This window comes from Thunnus thynnus, chromosome 11 (genome assembly GCF_963924715.1).
Source record: "Thunnus thynnus chromosome 11, fThuThy2.1, whole genome shotgun sequence".
Taxonomy (NCBI): Eukaryota; Metazoa; Chordata; class Actinopteri; order Scombriformes; family Scombridae; genus Thunnus; species Thunnus thynnus.
Genome location: NC_089527.1, coordinates 3,712,936 through 3,731,648, shown reverse-complemented (window position 1 = coordinate 3,731,648; position 18,713 = coordinate 3,712,936). Strand labels below are relative to the sequence as shown.

At 39.6% G+C, this 18,713-nt stretch overlaps 1 protein-coding gene across 3 annotated transcripts in view; it reads left to right on the top strand.

Annotated features, from left to right (window-relative positions):
- pde9aa (phosphodiesterase 9aa) overlaps positions 1-18,713 on the top strand; it is a 43,702-nt gene that overhangs the window by 6,285 nt on the left and 18,704 nt on the right. For 2 of the 3 annotated variants that reach the window (XM_067602833.1, XM_067602832.1), the window contains exons 2-6: positions 2,562-2,632; positions 3,654-3,731; positions 8,494-8,537; positions 11,671-11,725; positions 13,973-14,043. In XM_067602833.1, the coding sequence (XP_067458934.1) occupies positions 2,562-2,632; positions 3,654-3,731; positions 8,494-8,537; positions 11,671-11,725; positions 13,973-14,043 (319 nt within the window). Of the gene's footprint in view, positions 1-2,561; positions 2,633-3,653; positions 3,732-7,496; positions 8,055-8,493; positions 8,538-11,670; positions 11,726-13,972; positions 14,044-18,713 lie in introns of those variants that run through there. The other variant, XM_067602834.1, reaches the window with a different exon arrangement.

The following is an 18,713-nucleotide window of genomic DNA, read 5'->3' as shown; positions in this document are numbered from 1 at the left end:
CTTTATCTATGTGGGTCATCCTTCCTTCTTTGTGTGACACACAAATCATTTGTCACGTTTAACAGCGGTGCTTGACCTTGTTTATGAAGCGCGAGGACGAGAAGAGACGGAAAACTTGAAATATTTACTGCCGCTGCGCTGCGGTGTTTAATCAAACCAAGAGCCTCGAGTGCGAGAAGCTGCATGTTCAGACTCACGAGTTCCTCCCCAGTGGCTGATTGCTCCACTTTCACATGACTGTAGTCAGACGAACCAAAACATCCTGCTTGTTGTGTGTCGGATTGTGTTTTTTACTGCATTTGCATGTTTACGGCGTCTTGCCGCTAAAGGGAGCTGTTGGTCAAGCGAGAAGGACGAGAGGGGAAGAGGAAGAGGTGTGTGTGTTGTGGAAAAAATAAAGATGGAGAAAACACTAACATAACAAGTGCAGACAAGGAGAAAGAAGTGAAAAGAAGATGGTTTCAATCACATTGGAACCTCCTCCTGCTTTCCTGGAGTTCACAGGAGATCTGAAAATACCCTTTGACACTCGGAAAAAGTTGTTTGACAACTACTTGCTGGCCGTCAGAGGGGATGGATTCCTCTAATTCACTGTTTGGGAACAAATGGGACAAAGAATATAAAATACTTTGCTGCTCACTGCTGATACGTATGATGGATGCTTGCTGGCTTTGAGTATCTTCTTTATTCCAAAAGTCAACGTTGTCTCAGGTCGTTGTGAGGTCATGTTTTAGGCGGCGTGCTCAAGCTGTGGATGAGCTTGTTAAGATGTGACTTCGATATCATGGAAAATGAAATGCTATGTGATCAAATTGTAGAGAAAACATGAACGCCTGTCATTCCTGAAAGACTGCTGCAAGAACCAGAGTTAACTCTTATCTTAGCCAGAAGCATTGAAGCTGCAACGGCTGACGCTAAAACGTTCACGGATGGTGAAACGAAACATTAATGCAACAAAGAAATAACATTCAAAATTCAAAAATAGTGTTCAGATCACTGAAACGCATTTTAAAACCAAGTGTAAACAGCCTCCATGTGACCAGCGATCTCAACGCATCTTGGGTGCGTTCACACCTGTACTGAGAGATGTCCACTTGTGATCAGATCACCCAGTGTTAATACCAGGTGTGAACAAGACCAGAAAGTCTTCACCGAGCCTGAACAACGTCGTCCCCCAAATAAACAGTGCTGAACAAATCTGGCTCATGGCTGAACTTAATTGCTGACCTCTGACCCCTAAAGTCTGGACACACCAGGGTTTAAAACGGCAAAATTTTGCAGGAAATTCAATTTATTCCAGTGGAGCAAAGTACCTTACTGGCCCAAATATAAGATGATATTTTATTCTAAAAATAACATTTGAAAAAGTGGGAGTCGTCTTATATTCAAAGACTAGACAATTACACGTTCAGAAGATCCTGGAGTGTTGCATTATGGGTTGTTTGTAGCTATAATGTTGCTAAGCTAGTGAGTGTCTCAAGTGTGTCTTAAACCAACAGTCAGAAGCCAAATGAACATTAAAGCTGTTTTTCTTGCTGTAATCATTCCTCCTGTTCATACTGACCATTAGAAGATCCCTTCATAATGACCTTAGAATGGAAGTGATGGAGGATTAAATCCACAGTCCTCCTTCTGTGCAAAAATGTATTTAAAAGTTTATCTGAAGCTAATATGAAGCTTCAGCGTCCAAATGAGTCAAATCCAGTAGATATCTTTCAACGTTACAGTCTTTTTAGTGCCAAAGTTCCTCTTTTTGTTACTATACTTCCACCTGCAGCTCAACAGGGAAACACTGTCCGTGGAAACACAAAGAGGGAATTTGATGCTAAAAAGACTGTAAATGTGTCAGATATCCACTTGATATGACTAACTCAGACTGCTGAAGCTGAATAGAAGCTTCACATTGACCAGAGATTGGAGCTGCAACACTTGATTAAGTTGATAAATCAATTAATTGCCAACTATTTTGATAATTGATTAATCATTTGGAGTCATTTCTTTAAGAATAAATGTCAAAATTCTCTGATTCCAGCTTCTTAAATGTGAATATTTTCTGGTTTCTTTAGTCTCTATGACAGTAAACTGAAGATCTTTTGGTTGTAAAACTGTTAGTAAGACAAAACAAGACATTGTTGTCATCTTGGACTTTGGGAATAATCGACACGTTTCAACATTTTCTGACATTTTATGGACCAAACAACTAATCGATGAATTGAGAAAATAATCGACAGATTAATCAATAATGAAAGTAATTGTTAGTTGCAGCCCTACATGAGATACTGTTCATTCTTGTACATTCCTGATAGTTCATTAGATATTACATAATTACTGTATTCTAATTAAGAAGTATGTGAGATTTACTGTAAACCGGAGATTACTTGATCAAAACATCAATTTCTTCATAATCGGACATGAAATAAATATCATCACATAAAAAATTCTTTGTCACATCTAATTGTGTTTGTTTGTTTGTGTGTGTGTGTGTGTGTGTGTGTGTGTGTGTGTGTGTGTGTGTGTGTGTTTGTGTGTGTGTGTGTGTGTGTGTGTGTTTTCTCCCTCAGGTGGTGTTCAGTAGATTCTGCAGCCCGTGTGACATTAAAGAGCTGTTTTGTACAGCCCTCGGTGTGCCAAGGTAACACACACACACACACACACACACACACACACAGACCACTTTTGGGGACATTAAATAGACTTACATTCATATACTAGGAACTTACCCTAACCTTCACCACAGACCCAAAAATCAGCTTTTTCCCAATTAACTGGTCCTAAGTCTGAAATTTGTCCCCAGAAGAAGCCTATAGCAGACCACACACACACTCACACTCATCCCTCATCAGCTAATTCCCTGTCAGCTTTAGTAGTTGGCAAACAGCCTCAGTGATAATTAGTTCAGTTCCTGTTTCCCTGGACTTTAACACCACATGTGTATTTAGTACAGTAGTACAGTGGGACCTTTTTATAGTGCTGCTATATATTTAATTATGTTTTTACACAATAGTCATCACCTGAATCATAATGTCAGGTTAGTTTACACCCGGATACACTTCTACTGCTTGTTGTACTGTAGATGATTCATTCTGTTGTATACAAGTAAATAAAGATTTATTTATACAGCACTTTCAAAACAGGAGGTACAAAGTTCTCCAAACCAACAATGAATTGACCTACTAACAAGTGTTGTGTGTGTATCAAAGCCTGATATATCTTATTCCCCCGTTATTGTCCAGAAACTATTTAAAACACGTCAGTGAGCCACACAGCTGCACATCATTGTGTAACTTTGTTATTGACGTATCAGACGTTAGCAGTAGGTGGTTACTTATGATCCCTGGAGGAGGAATTCATCTTATTTTGTGCCCAGACAGCATCTTCGTTCACTGTTTTGTTCAAAGACACTTAGCGGTGTGGATGGATGTGTTGCTGTGATGGAGGATTGAAACTGGTCGTTCAAAATGTATCTATTAGCAGTGGATGATGTCAGTCCCAACAAAACACTCCTGTTGTTTTTGATTTTATGAAATATGTTTATGCAACACAGATTCTTTTGAAAGGTTTTTGGTGGATATTTCTGGGAGATTAACCAGAGAAACTTGTAGAAAAGCTCTCTGAGTTCCAATAAAACCTTAAAGTGTGTTTCTGTCATGCAGGAACACTAATCTGTCTCTGCTGGATTCATCTGGAGCCATGGTGTCCATCGACCCCACCATGCCGCACAACACAGAGAGGTATCGGAAAACCTGCATCCCACTAATGTCTTTATTGATTCATTGATCGACAGTCCGCCAGCTGGCTGTTTGATTCATAGACACAATCGACTGGCTGTAAATCCCGGATTCTCCTTCTCCCTCCTCCTGAGCCGTTAACCCTTTGTGTCAAAATTCACGCCCCTTAATCTCGAGATCATAACTGTGTCAAACCGGAACACACAGACGTCAAACACATGAGGAGAACCTCTCCTTTACAGACATGATCCGTTAAGGATCAGTGTGAGTAAATCCACTTTGAAATCAGAGAAAAAAGACGCTCAATATAACCGAGTGGTAACCTCTGGGGCTGGAAAATGAAGCCAATGCAAAAGTGTCAAGAAATGCAGTTCCTCGAATGGCCACTTGAGGCTCCAAAATCATGTTTACAGCCTGGTACAAAAAACGGTTTTGGTCTTTATAGTTAATTTCCCCTTTCATGACAACTGTACGGGGTGAATTTTTTTATAACTCACCCATTTAAATTTTATTAAGCCGTAAAGTTTTGCATAATTAAGGACGTGGCTGCTTTGAGTGACAGGTCGTTAGCCGCTAGGTGGCTTGTTTCAGTAACCGGGCTTCATTCAGCCCACCTCAGCTCCACCTCTTTGCCCATTTTGGATTAGCCGGGAGTTAGGCGGAGACAGGCACTGCCAAGATGGCGACAACCACTTTGAGTTTCAGAACCGCTCCAACCAGTGGGTGACTTCATCTTGGGAGGGGCCATGAAGAAAAAGTAACAAATTTTTGCTCTTGATTTAATAATTTGTGCGCTGTTATCTCTGAGATTCCTTATAATTTATAAACATTTAAGTCACAGGCTTCATTCATGTCATAATTTATTCACTAAGTCTGTCCCTTTTGCACTTTGTCGCATTTTGCTTTTATTGATAGACAAACTTTTCCACCTCAGTAAAGCGGACAAACGTTTTTGCGATATTTTGCGATTTTTTCAAACTGACAGCGTTTCCACTCAGGTTTTTTTATGCACAAAATGAAAATGAGAATACAGGTAGGTAAAAATGCTCCCTGTGAGACGAAGCCAAGGTTTCATCCTGCACTGAACACTTTGTTTGCAATGTTTTTTATACATTCAAGACGAGATGACATCAGCTCGTCGTCCATAAATGGCCGTCCGACCACGTTCTGAAGTTGTTCACATTGTTCACTCTCATATTTCAGATCTGATTCACCTCCAACATGTACGGATGGTATTTGAGAAGTTTCCATTTTGAGTAAAGAAGGAGAAAAAGAACCAATCAGAACAGAGTGGGCTCATCAGGAGGCGGGGCCTTAAAGAGACAGGAGCTAAAACGGCCTGTTTCAGACAGAGGCTGAACTGAGGGGCTGCATAAAGGACCAGTAGAAGATAAATAAGGAGTTTTTAACTAGATATCATGCAAAGATATTCCAGTAGAACCCCAGAATATAAATATGGACCCTGTAGAAAAAAATATGGTGGCAGAGTATGTCCCCTTTAAAAGAAACACCACAGGGTTCAAAGGCTTCACAGCTGGCATATTACTGCCAGGAAATGGGATCTGCAGGTGTGAATTAGAAACCAGCAGTTTACTTTGTCCGCTGTTTCATCCCATATGAACATCCCATAGTTTAGCACTAGTGACTATTCTTAGTGACATTCACTAGTTTCTGGGACGTTCTGAATCAGAATAAGTGTTAACGCAGGTCCATCTTCTTCAGTATTCAACAGTAGTCGAGGTCTCACATGTTATATGAAGTAATGTGTCCATGAAGGGACCTGCAGGAATGACAGAGTTATGACGCCTCGCAGCTTCTTGCTGTTAACACTGATTAGGAAACACGTCTGTCACATACAGTTATGACTGCAGGTGAAACGCAGCCAGAGAGTCAGAATGACCTTTCAGACAAACGACTTTATAATCAAAGTTCAGGAATGGATGCAGAGTCACATACAGCAAGCTGGATAATGTCATGTCTTGACGTAAAGCATTACCGTAGTGTTCATCTTCAAGTATAAAGTGTTGATGGAAAGTGGTGCATGTTTTTAAAATCTATATTTAACACAGACATCATGAATCATGTAAAATAAACGGTTAATGGCCAGAATAAAAGACAGAGAAAGAGATCTGAAGATATTTGTGCAAATAATAAGCCTGAGTTAGGTGAGTTTGTGAATGTAGGCATAAATTAATGAAAAAATAAGTCACTTTAGAGTCATTATTTATATTAATATTTACATTAACGTTGTCCTGCAAGCCTCATTTGAAGTCAGGTGTATCTTTGACCACTGAAACCTTCTCTAGAGCATCTTTAAAGAGGATATACAGTATTTTGCACATTTCCAGATCTATATTTATATTCTGGGGCTCTACTGGAATATCTTTGCATGATTTCTGGTTAAAAACTCCTTATTTATCTTCTACCGGTCCTTTATGCAGCCCCTCAGTTCAGCCTCTGTCTGAAACAGGCCGTTTTAGCTACTGTCTCTTTAAGGTCCCGCCTCCTGATGAGCCCACTCTGTTCTGATTGGTCAGCTTCAGGAAGCTTCATCTCAGCAGACTTCCGGCTGTTCGGGAGACTACGTCAACAAACCAGGAAACAAACTATAGTAGCAGGATTTAACTTCTTTTTCTCATCCTTTACTCAAAATTTCTCAATTGAATTTCTCAAATTCATCTGTACATGTTGGAGCTGAAATCCAAAACATGAGATGGCACAACATGAACAACACATGGAAAAAACTTAGCAACAACCTTAGCAACCGAGGCTATGGGTTGGGTTGGTTTTCCTCCTTGGTGTGATTCATTTGTGCAGATTTGAACACAACAATCGTAGTTGGGCCAAAACAACCACACAGAGTCCCTTTAGAGGAAGTGGTCTCGGTCCAGCCCCATACAAAAATTTTGGAGTGGTTCATTTGTGCTGGGAATGTGATCCAACCTCCATCTTTGAGCTAAACGGAGCGAAAGTTAAACAGAGCTAAAGCTAAACGGAGCTAAAGCTAAAGAGAGCTAAAGCTAAACTGAGCTAAAGCTAAACGGAGCTAAAGCTAAAGAGAGCTAAAGCTAAACTGAGCTAAAGCTAAAGAGAGCTAAAGCTAAACTGAGCTAAAGCTAAACTGAGCTAAAGCTAAACGGAGCTAAAGCTAAAGAGAGCTAAAGCTAAACTGAGCTAAAGCTAAAGAGAGCTAAAGCTAAACTGAGCTAAAGCTACACAGCGCTAAAGCTAAACTGAACTAAAGCTAAAGAGAGCTAAAGCTAAACAGCGCTAAAGCTAAACTGAGCTAAAGCTAAACGGAGCTAAAGCTAAACAGCTCTAAATCTAAACAGAGCTAAAGCTAAACAGAGCTAAAGCTAAAGGAGCACTTTGCATGTTGGGATAAGCAAAATCAACAATTGCTCGCAGCTAGCAGGAGAATAAATCAAAACTCTGAACTGGACTAACAACAAAGTACGTTGTCTTCCTGATATCTGGACCTACTTCCTGTATTTACATTCTCGCTCAGACACATCTGACCAATGAGAGGAGAGAACGTTCTCACCTGGCTTTTAGTGAAGCTTTTTGATTTGCTTGAATTTTTTCTGTGTGAAGAGAAACTGAACCAACAAGTTTACCAACCGATTCACTGATTCAGACCAGAACTAACACACTAGAGGTTAGAAAACACCCTGAAATAACAGATGCAGCCTTTTCACTTTGACACACATTTATTATGAACTACTTGATCCAAATACAGAAGGTACTGATTCAAAACTATTAAATTGATCAACTTAAACTATTGATCTGATATGAATAAAAGTTTAAGTGGAGAATCTGATCCTCTAGAGAGAGAAGACGTCTCACTCTGCTGGAGCTGTTGGAACAACAGAAACACTCTGATTGTACGGTGTTGTTACAGAGTGGAGCCTCTTCCCTCACAAATGATCTTTGGCTGATTACAGACACACAAACTGACAACAGACAAGTTTCATTTTGTCAGTCATACAGGTGTACCCAGATCATTTCTCACAATCACACACAATTTTCACTCATATATATACGAGTGAAATGCTGCAGTGTTGTAGAGGAGAGCAGCGCTGCAACACTAACAGGCAGAGGATACCGGTTTCTTCTCTAAAATACATCCTGATCGGCCCTGATATCAGCCAAAACAACATTCAGTTTCATTTCTGGGAAGGAATTTTCCAGCGCTGTTGTTTCGTAATTCCCTGTGACCTTCGGAGAGGCTGCGGCGGTCCAGTGTCATCCAAATTTTCCTCTTCAGCCAGAGCAGGATGGCGGATGAATTGTCGACTTCAAACCTGACGTCACTTTGCTGAAACTGTGAGAACGTAGATGGAGTTTTGGCCTTCAGCGGGAACAGCAATGATTAGAAACAGATTTGGTCGCGTTAGACAAAACACTTAATACACTCTACTCCCAAGGTTATAGACACACACACACACACACACACACACACACACATAGATTAGGGAGGACACTTTAATAGCTGTGTGTGTGTGTGCATGTTTGGTATCTTATCTAAGGGTAGAATCTGAAACCTTTTATTTGACAAACATCTGAGTGTTGGTAATCTTTGTAAACAGTGTGTGTGTGTGTGTGTGTGTGTGTGTGTGTGTGTGTGTGTGTGTGTGTGTTTTTCCACTCGAGTTAGTAAGTGGGAGGAAGAGCGCAGCGTCAGATGGGGATTTTATTTCAGCTTCACACACGCCGCCTCTGCTCTCAAAACTAACCTGTGTGTTTGTGTTCTGCTGTGTTGAAGGTCACCGTACAGATTGGTACCAATGACTGGAGGACAGCTCGCTGGTGAGTACCACACACACACACACACACACACACACACACACACACACACACAATTAGTCAATCAATAGAGAATTAATTGGCAACTCCTTTGATAATTGATTAGTCAAACTAGAGTCTTTTCCCTCCTTTAAATCTTTATTTTCTGATGTTTTTATGACTCTTGTAACTGTTTTATTACAGTTTATTTTATGATTGGATACTTGCAGAGTTCAACAGAGTCCACATCTTCAAAAACTCTACACACAGAGTCACAACACAACAGCAACAATTACGGATCAAACTGTGACACATTTGCATTGTTTTCCTACAGAAAGCGTTCACATGTCCTCAATACTTTTCTCACTCAAACACAAACAAAGCAACAAAACATTTGACATGTTAACAAACTCTTCAGTTTATGTTCAAACACTAACATGTATTCATACGGATCATAACCACACTGAAATACATCTATATTCAACCAAAACACAAGACGAAAGCTTTCCTGCTGCTTTTCCATGACTCGTTCCTGTAGATACGCTGTAGTACGTTCTATAGAGAGCTACACATCTGACTGTATTTACACTGTATACACATTTATACACCATCAACCATTAAAACTACATATAAACACAATAAGATCCTCATGTGCTGCCTGTTGTTAGTGTTTGTATCTCAGTGTGTCTGATTGACACATGAGGATTTGTTTTTAGGTGTAAAATGAGCTTTGATGAGTTTTGAAGACGTGGAATTGAACCGTGCAGGTAACCAATCGTTAAAAAACTGTAATTCTTTGCTAATTGTCTGATTAAGGACAAAAAAGTGATCTTAATCTCAATGAGAGTTTAGCTTTTAGTCATTTTGCTAAATAGCAAATATTAGCTGGTTCCAGCTTCTCAAATGCAAAGATTTGCTTCTTTTCTCTGTTTTATATCACTGAATATGTTTGGACTGTTGGTCGGATAAAACAGGACATTTGAAGACATCATCATCTCGGGCTGTGGAAAATAACAACCAGTGGGAAGCATCTCTAACTGGGATACTGGTTCATGTTTTCACTCTTGTATTGGTTCTACCTTTAGTGGTCACTGTGGTTTTATATATAAAACAGACATTATAATAAAGTGGCAGATTATTACTTAAAATGTGGAGGAAAATCCGTTTGAACTCACTTTAACAACCTTCTTCTTTGTGGTTCACACACACACACACACACACACACACCTGGGACAAACATCTATAAAAAGCTCCTGATCTCATAACCACTTCACTCCAGGAGTTCAAAGCCATATAACTCGTCAGTCATTTGTTTTATGGCGACTCAACATCACATAAGTGGCGACGCTGAACGGCGAGCTGCTGAAAGCTCACTTCATCTCTGATCCTCCATCTTTTCACTACAACACTAAACACCACAGTCAGTCATCTAACTACAGGTCACTGAATACGGTTTCACTCGTGCAGATCGTAACGTGTCATGTGTGAGATTTTCAGCTGCTGCGTTTTGAAGCAGGTTTAGTGTTTGTGTTGTAAACTGACGTCACATGTTTCTGCACATTTATTTATCTTCTTCTATCTACTGTTTGAATTATCTGGTTAGATGCTAAACTGCATTTGGCTGCACTGACAACGAAGATGAATCTAATCTAGTTAAATGTGGTAGAAGTTATTAGCTGGTGACGAGATGAGAAGCGATGCAGTGAGGTAGAGCAGTAGAGAGGGAGTTCAGATCTGTTCACAGTTTGATGTTTTATTTTAGGAGAAACATGCAGATTATTCCACTCTGTCTTCTGTTGTCAGGGATCAATAACAGCAGATTAGCGTGTTAGCAGCTATCTTTGGGTTTAACTCAGGTTTTCTCGTATCATGAAGCTGGGTCATTTTTAACAATCACCATGGTAACCAGTGCTGAACAGCTGACCTGCTCTGAAACAGGTTTAACATCAGAGGATCAACATCCCGACCACCAACCAATCAGATCACTGGAAAAAAAGAGTCATCATTCCTACAGGAGGTCCTGAGTTTACAATTAAGTGACAATTTAAAAAGAGCAAAATATATATTTTTATAGGTATGTGGACGTATTTTATTGATCCAGGTTTGCGTTTCCACTCTGAGCATTTTAAATGAGTGACAGCTGACAGTTTTTATGATTCCATCACAGCAGCTCAGAATAACATGAGACGACTGTGTGATGAGACCTGGAAATAGAAACGAAAGCTTGTCTTTTATTATAGATAATCTTCATACTGTTGATTGCTTCCGCGATTATAAATGCAACATCTGGGTCAGACAGATCTTATCAGTCATTAACTTACTTTTTCCTCTTTTTGCTTCGGTTGCAGAAACAGTCTGACATTAGTTTTAAGGTTGTTTTATGTGCATAAAATATCCAGAAGTTTCTTCAACATCTAAGTAAAAAGCAACAAACACTCGCTCTGTACTGAAGTCTGCATGTCAGTGAAGATGCAGCTTAATTAATCACAGAGAGGAATTTTTTTAACGACGCTGTTGTCAGTCTGCGTTGACCTCTGACCCCGGCATGAAACATAGAATGTCAATGACACAATGTACAAACTACCTTTTTTTTTTTTTTTTTTTACAATTTCTCGTAGCTGCTAGTTTATTGGCCAGCGACGTTGAACTTTGCCCACAACAGTGGCGCTGTTAGCCAATAGCAGGGCTGTGTTTGTGTGTGTCCCTGTGTGTGTGTGTGTGTGTGTGTGTGTGTGTGTGTGTGTGTGGGAAGACGAATCAGAAGCGGCTCGTTAACACATCAAGCTGTCGAGCCGGTTGTCGTTCACTTCAGACGCTCTCAAGTTGATCACTGATGGTGAGACCAGAGGGAAGGGGGCTTATTTTATTTTATTATATCTTTTTCTCTCTTCTGGCTCTGCCATCTGTTGCTTCGGCCATCTGACGCTCTCAGATTGGCTTACATAACCTCTGTGTGTGTGTGTGTGTGTTTGTGAAAGAGAGAGCGAGTGTGTTTATCAGGATAATTGATGTGCAGTGCTTCTGGCTGCTGATGTGTTTATAATGAAACATACTGATGCTGTTCGCTGTAAACTGCTGTGTGTGTGTGTGTGTGTGTGTGTGTGTGTGTGTGTGTGTGTGAGTATGTAACACAGCCTCTCGCCTGCTCTCTCCTCAGATAAAGAGGAACTCTTTCAGAATGTACTGACGCAAGTAGCAGAGCAGTTTTCAAGGTAAGCAGATGGTTGAATGTGTTCACACAGCAGCAGATTGTCGCCGTTAACTCGTTAAACTGCAGCTGCTGCTGTAAATCAGCACGTTATATATGTGCATGTTTAGTCTGTTTTGTATGTTTAATTACTGTAAATAATCTCCAGCTTGTGTTACTTTCTTATAGATGTTTACTGTTGTTGCATCTCTGTATCATTTCATTGATCTTTAAGGTTTATGATGATATTTATATGTCCTGCAGCTGGTTCAGGTGTATCTGTGTTGTTTTGTTCTCTGTTGTCACCTGCGATACCTTCTTTGTTTCTACTGCAAGCAGCACAAGTAGAGCTGCAACGATAAGTCGTTTAATCGATTAATCGATCGCCAGAACATTAATCATCAACTATTGTGATAATCGAGTAATCGTTTTAGTCATTTTTTAAATCAAAGATGGTGAATTATTCAGTGGTTGCAGCTTCTCAAATGTGAGACTTTGAAGCTTTTCTGTGTCCTACTTGATAGTGAACTGAATATCTTTGGATTTTGGACTGTTGATCAGACAACACAAGACATCTTCCAGCTTAAATTAGATAGTCAGCAGATCAATTGATAATGAAAACAATCATTAGTTGCAGCTTTAAGCACAGGTTGGTTTACTATGATGTTGAGTCCTGCAGTATTTTATCTGTAAATACAGTTTTCAACCAACAGCAGCACTTTAAAGTCTTCACATTTTATTTTCAATTTTCCATTTCCATCAAAAGAGGAGTACTTGAAACTTGATGTTTGATGTAATTTAACTGCAGAATGTTGTTTACAGATATTAAACGGTGAACAGACACAGGTGAAACAGAAATAAACAAACAGTGAATAGTGTCCATGTCGGCCGACTCAGCTGTTTGATCGTCTGAAGCCGAATTATCCTCAAACAGGATTAAAGACATTTTTCTTGTTTTACGAGAAGTTATGAGCAGCTGCCTGTATCGCGACTCACTGACCTCTGGTGGCGACTGTTGTTCACTACGACACATCACGCTAAACACCGTGGTATACTTTAACACTATGACACCGTCCACTTCAAGCCTAACAAAACATCATTTTACCGCCTCATCTCATACAGTAAGCCTTTATCTTTAGCAGCATCTATCAGTTTATCTTTGTTTTGTGATAATTCCTCCCACCGTGATGTTTCTGCTCTCTTATTAGAATCTGTTTATGTGTTTTGCTCCTCATCACACATCATGTGCTGCACAGGGAGTTTCCACTGGTCGACCTCGGCTGCTGCAGAGACTCTCAGGGACGGTTATGTATGAGAGCAGATGTTCATAGAACAGGACGAGAGTTTACTGGTGAAAAGGGAACAAAGCAGCAGCACCGTAGATACTCTGCACATCTGACTGAGTGTGATGACATGAAGCCGTCTGATGAATCCGCTTCTGCTCTGTTACAATAGGACAGATTTTAGGGCTGCAACTAATAATTATTTTCACTATTAATTTCTTATTTTGTCTGAACGAACAATAAAAACAAACTGAAAATGGATTCAGATCAAGTTTGGAGATCCTGAAACCTACAAATGTTTTTACTTCATAAATCAGCTAAAACTATTAGTTGCTTATTAAAGTTGTCAGATATTACAGGAGGTTTGGTCGTTTCTAGATATGTTAATGATAATATAATATAAACAGTAGAGCGGTGAGTCGTAGCAGAGGTGCACCAAGCAGTTAATATATTATTAAGCACTTAAATTATCAGCTAACTGCTGTAAATTTCCTCCTGCAGCAGAAAAGTATAAATATACAAGAAGATTTATCGTCATGCAGAGACAAAAATCTAAGATGCAGATCCCTCCTCTTCCTCAGTGGTGGAGGAAGATTGTTTTTAGCAACAAAAAAAAAAAACTCCATTTAAAATCTGACTTTAATAAACGTGCAGAAGTTTTGGCAGCAAAATGTACTTAAAGTATTAAAAGTTCTCATTCTGCAAAATTAAGCAGCTTTTTTGTGTTAATTGAACAACTTTATATTGTCGTCTAATCTATAATAATGCATATCTTATATATAACTGTGAAATAAATGTAGTGGAGTAAAAAGTACAATATTCTCCACTGAGAAGTAGTGAAACAGAAGAGAAGTAGAAAGTAGCATCAAAAGGAAATACTCCTGTAAAGTACAAGTACCTCAAAATTGTATTTAAGTACTTGAGTAAAAGTACTCAGTTACTTTCCATCACTGTTCAGTCTTCTCTCATTTCTCCGTCTGTGTCTGCAGAGCGTTCAAGATCAACGAGCTGAAGACCGAAGTCACAAACCGTCTCGCCATGTTGGAGAAAAGAGTCGAGTGTAAGTTTGTTCCCACAATGCCGCTCACCACACCATGAAATAAATATATATAAATATATACTGTTTATGGATATAAGTAACATAAAACAGATTTGTACTTTATGCTGATCTGAAGAAAAACACTTGTCTTTGTGGAACTTGAACATTTTCATGCTGCACTGAACAAAAAAGAACAATTTTCTTTACTTACTTCTTCAAGTCATTAATAACAATAAAAATAATAATAAGAATAAAAACACATATGCAAGACCAGCAGTCTGTCAATGTCTACACTGGTGTCCATGACACCCAGTCACTGTCGTCATGGGACTAAAACAGACTTGAAGTGCTTCAGTTACACACATGATATGTGGGTGAAGTGTGAGCTGTTACCTACTAACAGTTATATTGATTAATATATTGATTCTTATCTCTTCCTCACAGGTGGAAAAGTTGGCGCACTGATAAAAGCAAAATGTGACAAAGTGCAAATATAAATAGACCGAGTGAATAAATGAATCATGTGACTTAAACATCACTGATCAGATCTGTGTGGAGCGATGATGAGGAGACTGTAACCTTCCTCACATCAATACATGAAACTAACAGAAACATCTTTGACTCCCGCTCTTTTAATGACGTCATCTCGTTGTCTTCTTCTTCTTCTGCAACAGTTTTAATGGCGCCGACTGTTGATGAACCAACTAATGTTTGCAAAGCTGCAGTGAAACTGTCTTTCGTAGATATTATATTATAAATTGGAGTTTAAATTTGCACTAAAGGTGTAAACAGAAACATGTCTTGCAGGTGTTTGATCATAAACCATAAAGAGTCAGCAGAGTTATTACGCTTCATACTGAATGTCTGAACCAAGTTTCACGGTTATCCAACGCAGATATTTTGAATGAGCTTCATAACTTTGCTCCTTAAACCTACAGATCTGGTTATATAAGCTTGGACAGTAGTTCTTGGACTGATTACTGTTCATTAATTGTCCGTGAGATAAGCGCATGCCTTCAGTGCATGTTGTCTGAACCGATATTCTTCTACTATTTATCAGGCTGTGATTAGATAAGTGGTCGTCTGCTAACCCATCTGCTGATGACCTTGTGCTGTTTTTAGAATCAGCTGAACATTGACCACGTTTTTAACTCATCTTGTATCTTCATCTTCACACTTACACAACATCCTCTCCGGGGGGGTCGTACTGGTCCTCATACTGGTCCTCCTCAGCTGACCATTATCAGTTTCCAGTTGTTGTTTTTTTCCCGTTTATTAACTGTGAGGAGGAAGTTTGTGTGTGTGAGGCTGTTGACCTGCTTATTATGCTGCAGCAGCTGAAACAGCTTCTACCTGCTTGTCCGACGGCATGTTGGCAGCGTAGATGTGTCAGTTCTTCCGAGATAAAGCCAGCTATAAAATATGATCAATAAAGGTGTTGTGATAGCCACCAGCAGGGTTCTTTTATAATGTAGTTCTCGGTGTTCTCGACGTGCCGGCTGTTATAGTGTCACCGGCAGGAACATTTAATCAGTGATCGTTTTGCAATCATCAAGGTCAACTTGAATATGTTCATGAGTTGCACATCGAGTTTTTCTTGAGCAGCAAAAGTTACAGAAATCTCAAGAGGTTAAGCCTCTTGAGATGCACCGCCTAGGACTCAAAAAATAGTTTTTATAAATAAATAATAATAATGATAAAAAGAATTAAACAACACAAAACAATCAACAAAACACACAAACAGGTCAGTCACACAACCCCAAAAACATCAACATCTGTTGCATCATCTGTACCAGACTAACAATAAATAAACAACTGTCAGATTAAATAAAATAGACAAATTCTAACTACTGATTATATTAATTATATATTAATATATAATATGTCCGGATATGGTTCATTCATCTCATTCAAATTGATTGGGAAACTGTTAATGGATAAAGTAACTAGACATGGAAACACGTGAGAAATATATGTTGAAGTCCCGGAGCAGCAGGTGAGTCAGCTGTCAATCACAGCTGTCAATCACAGCTGTCAATCACAGCTGTCAATCACAGCTGTCAATCACAGCTGTCAATCAACACCCACACAGCAGACATCAAAGCTACTATAAGTCTTTAAATCTTATTAATGGAACAATAATTTCTAAAATGACCACCAGCACACTTATGAGAGGGTCTGAATTTATAGACTGAGACCAGAACGACTGGTTGAAAACAATGATTGATTTAATATTTCCTGAGAGAAGTTGAGGCTTTTTGAATGGGAGTCAGTGGGAGCACTGGTGTGGCACTTTAAGGTGCTTCAGCTTCGAGACGTTGTACCTTTGAAGAACCTTTGAGATTATTTTATTCAATTCTGAGGAAGATCTTAACTTCAGGATTCAGCCACAGACACTGAGTATATCTGATATTAAAGACGTCGATCCAGGATTATTTTAATGGATCAATAAAATCAGATCCTTTTTTTACAGCTCAGCCTGCAGGTCGCGACCTGCAGCGCAGCGTTTCACTGCACATGAGAGTGAAATTTTTTGGGCGCAGAGACACTCGGATAAGCTCCTGACACTAATAATCATCAGGAAAGCAGCGTGACTGGTGACATCAGCTGTAATTAACTTTAATTCTGAGAGTAACATGATGAAAGGCCAGAATTAAAGCTGGCGGTCGTCTGGTTTTAAGTGAACTCTGCAGGTGTCTGTTCTGGTACCTGTCAAAGATAGTTTGTGAGGGAAGAATCTCCACTCTGTAACATCACCGTACAATCGTTAAACGACTGAATGTTTCTGTAGTTCCAACAACTACAGCAGAGTGATTCAACTGCATCAATTACAGGCGTTGCCGGATAAAGACAAAGATATAATAAAGATCTATATAGGATAAAGATATAAAATGTCTGGTGGCAGAAAATCTGTGTTATCAGCCTTTAAAAGGCTGAAAGAAGCTGAGAGTGAACAGCGAACGTCCACGTGAATAAACACATCAGCCTGTCGGAGCTCGTGATGTGACGTGACATAACACCGCAGGTGTTTCCTGTGAAACCACAGCGTGTGCGTGTAGGTGTCCAATATGGCGTGTAAGAAGCACCTACGCACGTGTGCACGTCGGTGTGTTTGTGCATGCGTGTAATGCATCACGCTTCTCTCATTCATCAACAAACACCAGATTGTGTGTCATCACAGCTTCACTGTATCTGGCAGCATGTTTGTCTTCATGTGTAAAAGCCCTCGATGCACCGACCCTCTCAGTCACCATGACGACATGACCCGGTCACCGTGACGATTCCCCTAATTCTACTATAGGAAGCTTTCTGTTGAAATAAAGTGATGATGAACTGGTCGATAGAGAGTCCTGAAGGTTGAATAAAATGCAGTTTAGTTTGTGGATTTGAACAGTAAATGTGAAACAGAAAAGTTTTTTAAAGTTAATGGAAACGTAAATCTAATTTATTCAAATCATGAAAGACAGAAAACTGCAGTAAACACCTGGAGGAGCAGCTGTCACCTGGACAAAGACGTGATGCAGATAAGAGCTGACAGACAGACCATCAGCTGAATGTTATAAACACAATATAGTGTTAAAAATACAAAAGCATGATTGAAAAGTGATATGAAGAATTTATCAGAAATGTATGACCTAATTATGGGTAATTGTGTGTTTTTTGCATATGGTTTGTGATTATGAGAGACTATGACTGTACATCTGAGAGAATAAATTCATGTTTATCAAAAACATTTTCCAGAAGCAAACAGACTAAAATAAAGACTATGTTTATAAAATAAAATACAAAAACTGAATCTAGAATATTATATTAATAAATGTGTTTCCTTCAACGTAAATTCAAATCTTCTTCTTGTGGTTTTGAAAAATTCACCTTTTGAATGAATTTTTTCTCGTCTTGAGCTCAAACTTTCACGCTGACGATACGAACACGTGAAGTTTCTTCTTCTCTTGTAAATAAAAAACGTTTTGTCGACGTCTTCACGCCATCACGAACCCGCTCGCTCGTGTCTGAATTATTTTAACGGTTTCCAACCCTGAAACAGATTTTTTTTTTCCCTCCTGACTGGCGGTAATGTAGTAGTTTCAGATGTGACGCACAGCCACTTCACACAAGCATGCCGATTGCCTTGGATACCTAGTCGCTACAGCAACAGCGTGGCACCCACACAGATCTCCATCCTCTCGCCGCTCCGGTCGCCATGGTCACCAGCTCTAATGGGAGCTGGAGTGTTGTCGGAGGCGACCTTCTCTGCGTCGGCGGATGGGAGGTGGATTGATGAAAGGCAGGAGTCTGATAACAGCTGCAGTCTGATGAAGCTCTCAGACACACAGCTGTTCATAAAAAAATATATATATATAAACTTGTGGAGGTTCAGTCGGTGAAAGACGTGTTTCGCCGCCTCTCACGCCGTCAGCCTCTCCAACTCTCAGACGTTCTCCACCTTCCTGCTGCTTTTATCCACTTCTATTTGAATAAACTTCATGTGGCACTCAGTAGCTGCTGTAGTTTACCTGCAGGAGCACTGAAACATCCACAATACTTCAGGTTTTAGGAGAGTAAAACTGCAACAAAAGACGGGATTCAATCATTTTTAATCCCTTATTGAAACCTAATAGGTTTCTACATTTGTAAATGCTCGAAAACAAACCAAAGAACTCTGCACGCTCACTTTAAATGACAGTGAGTTT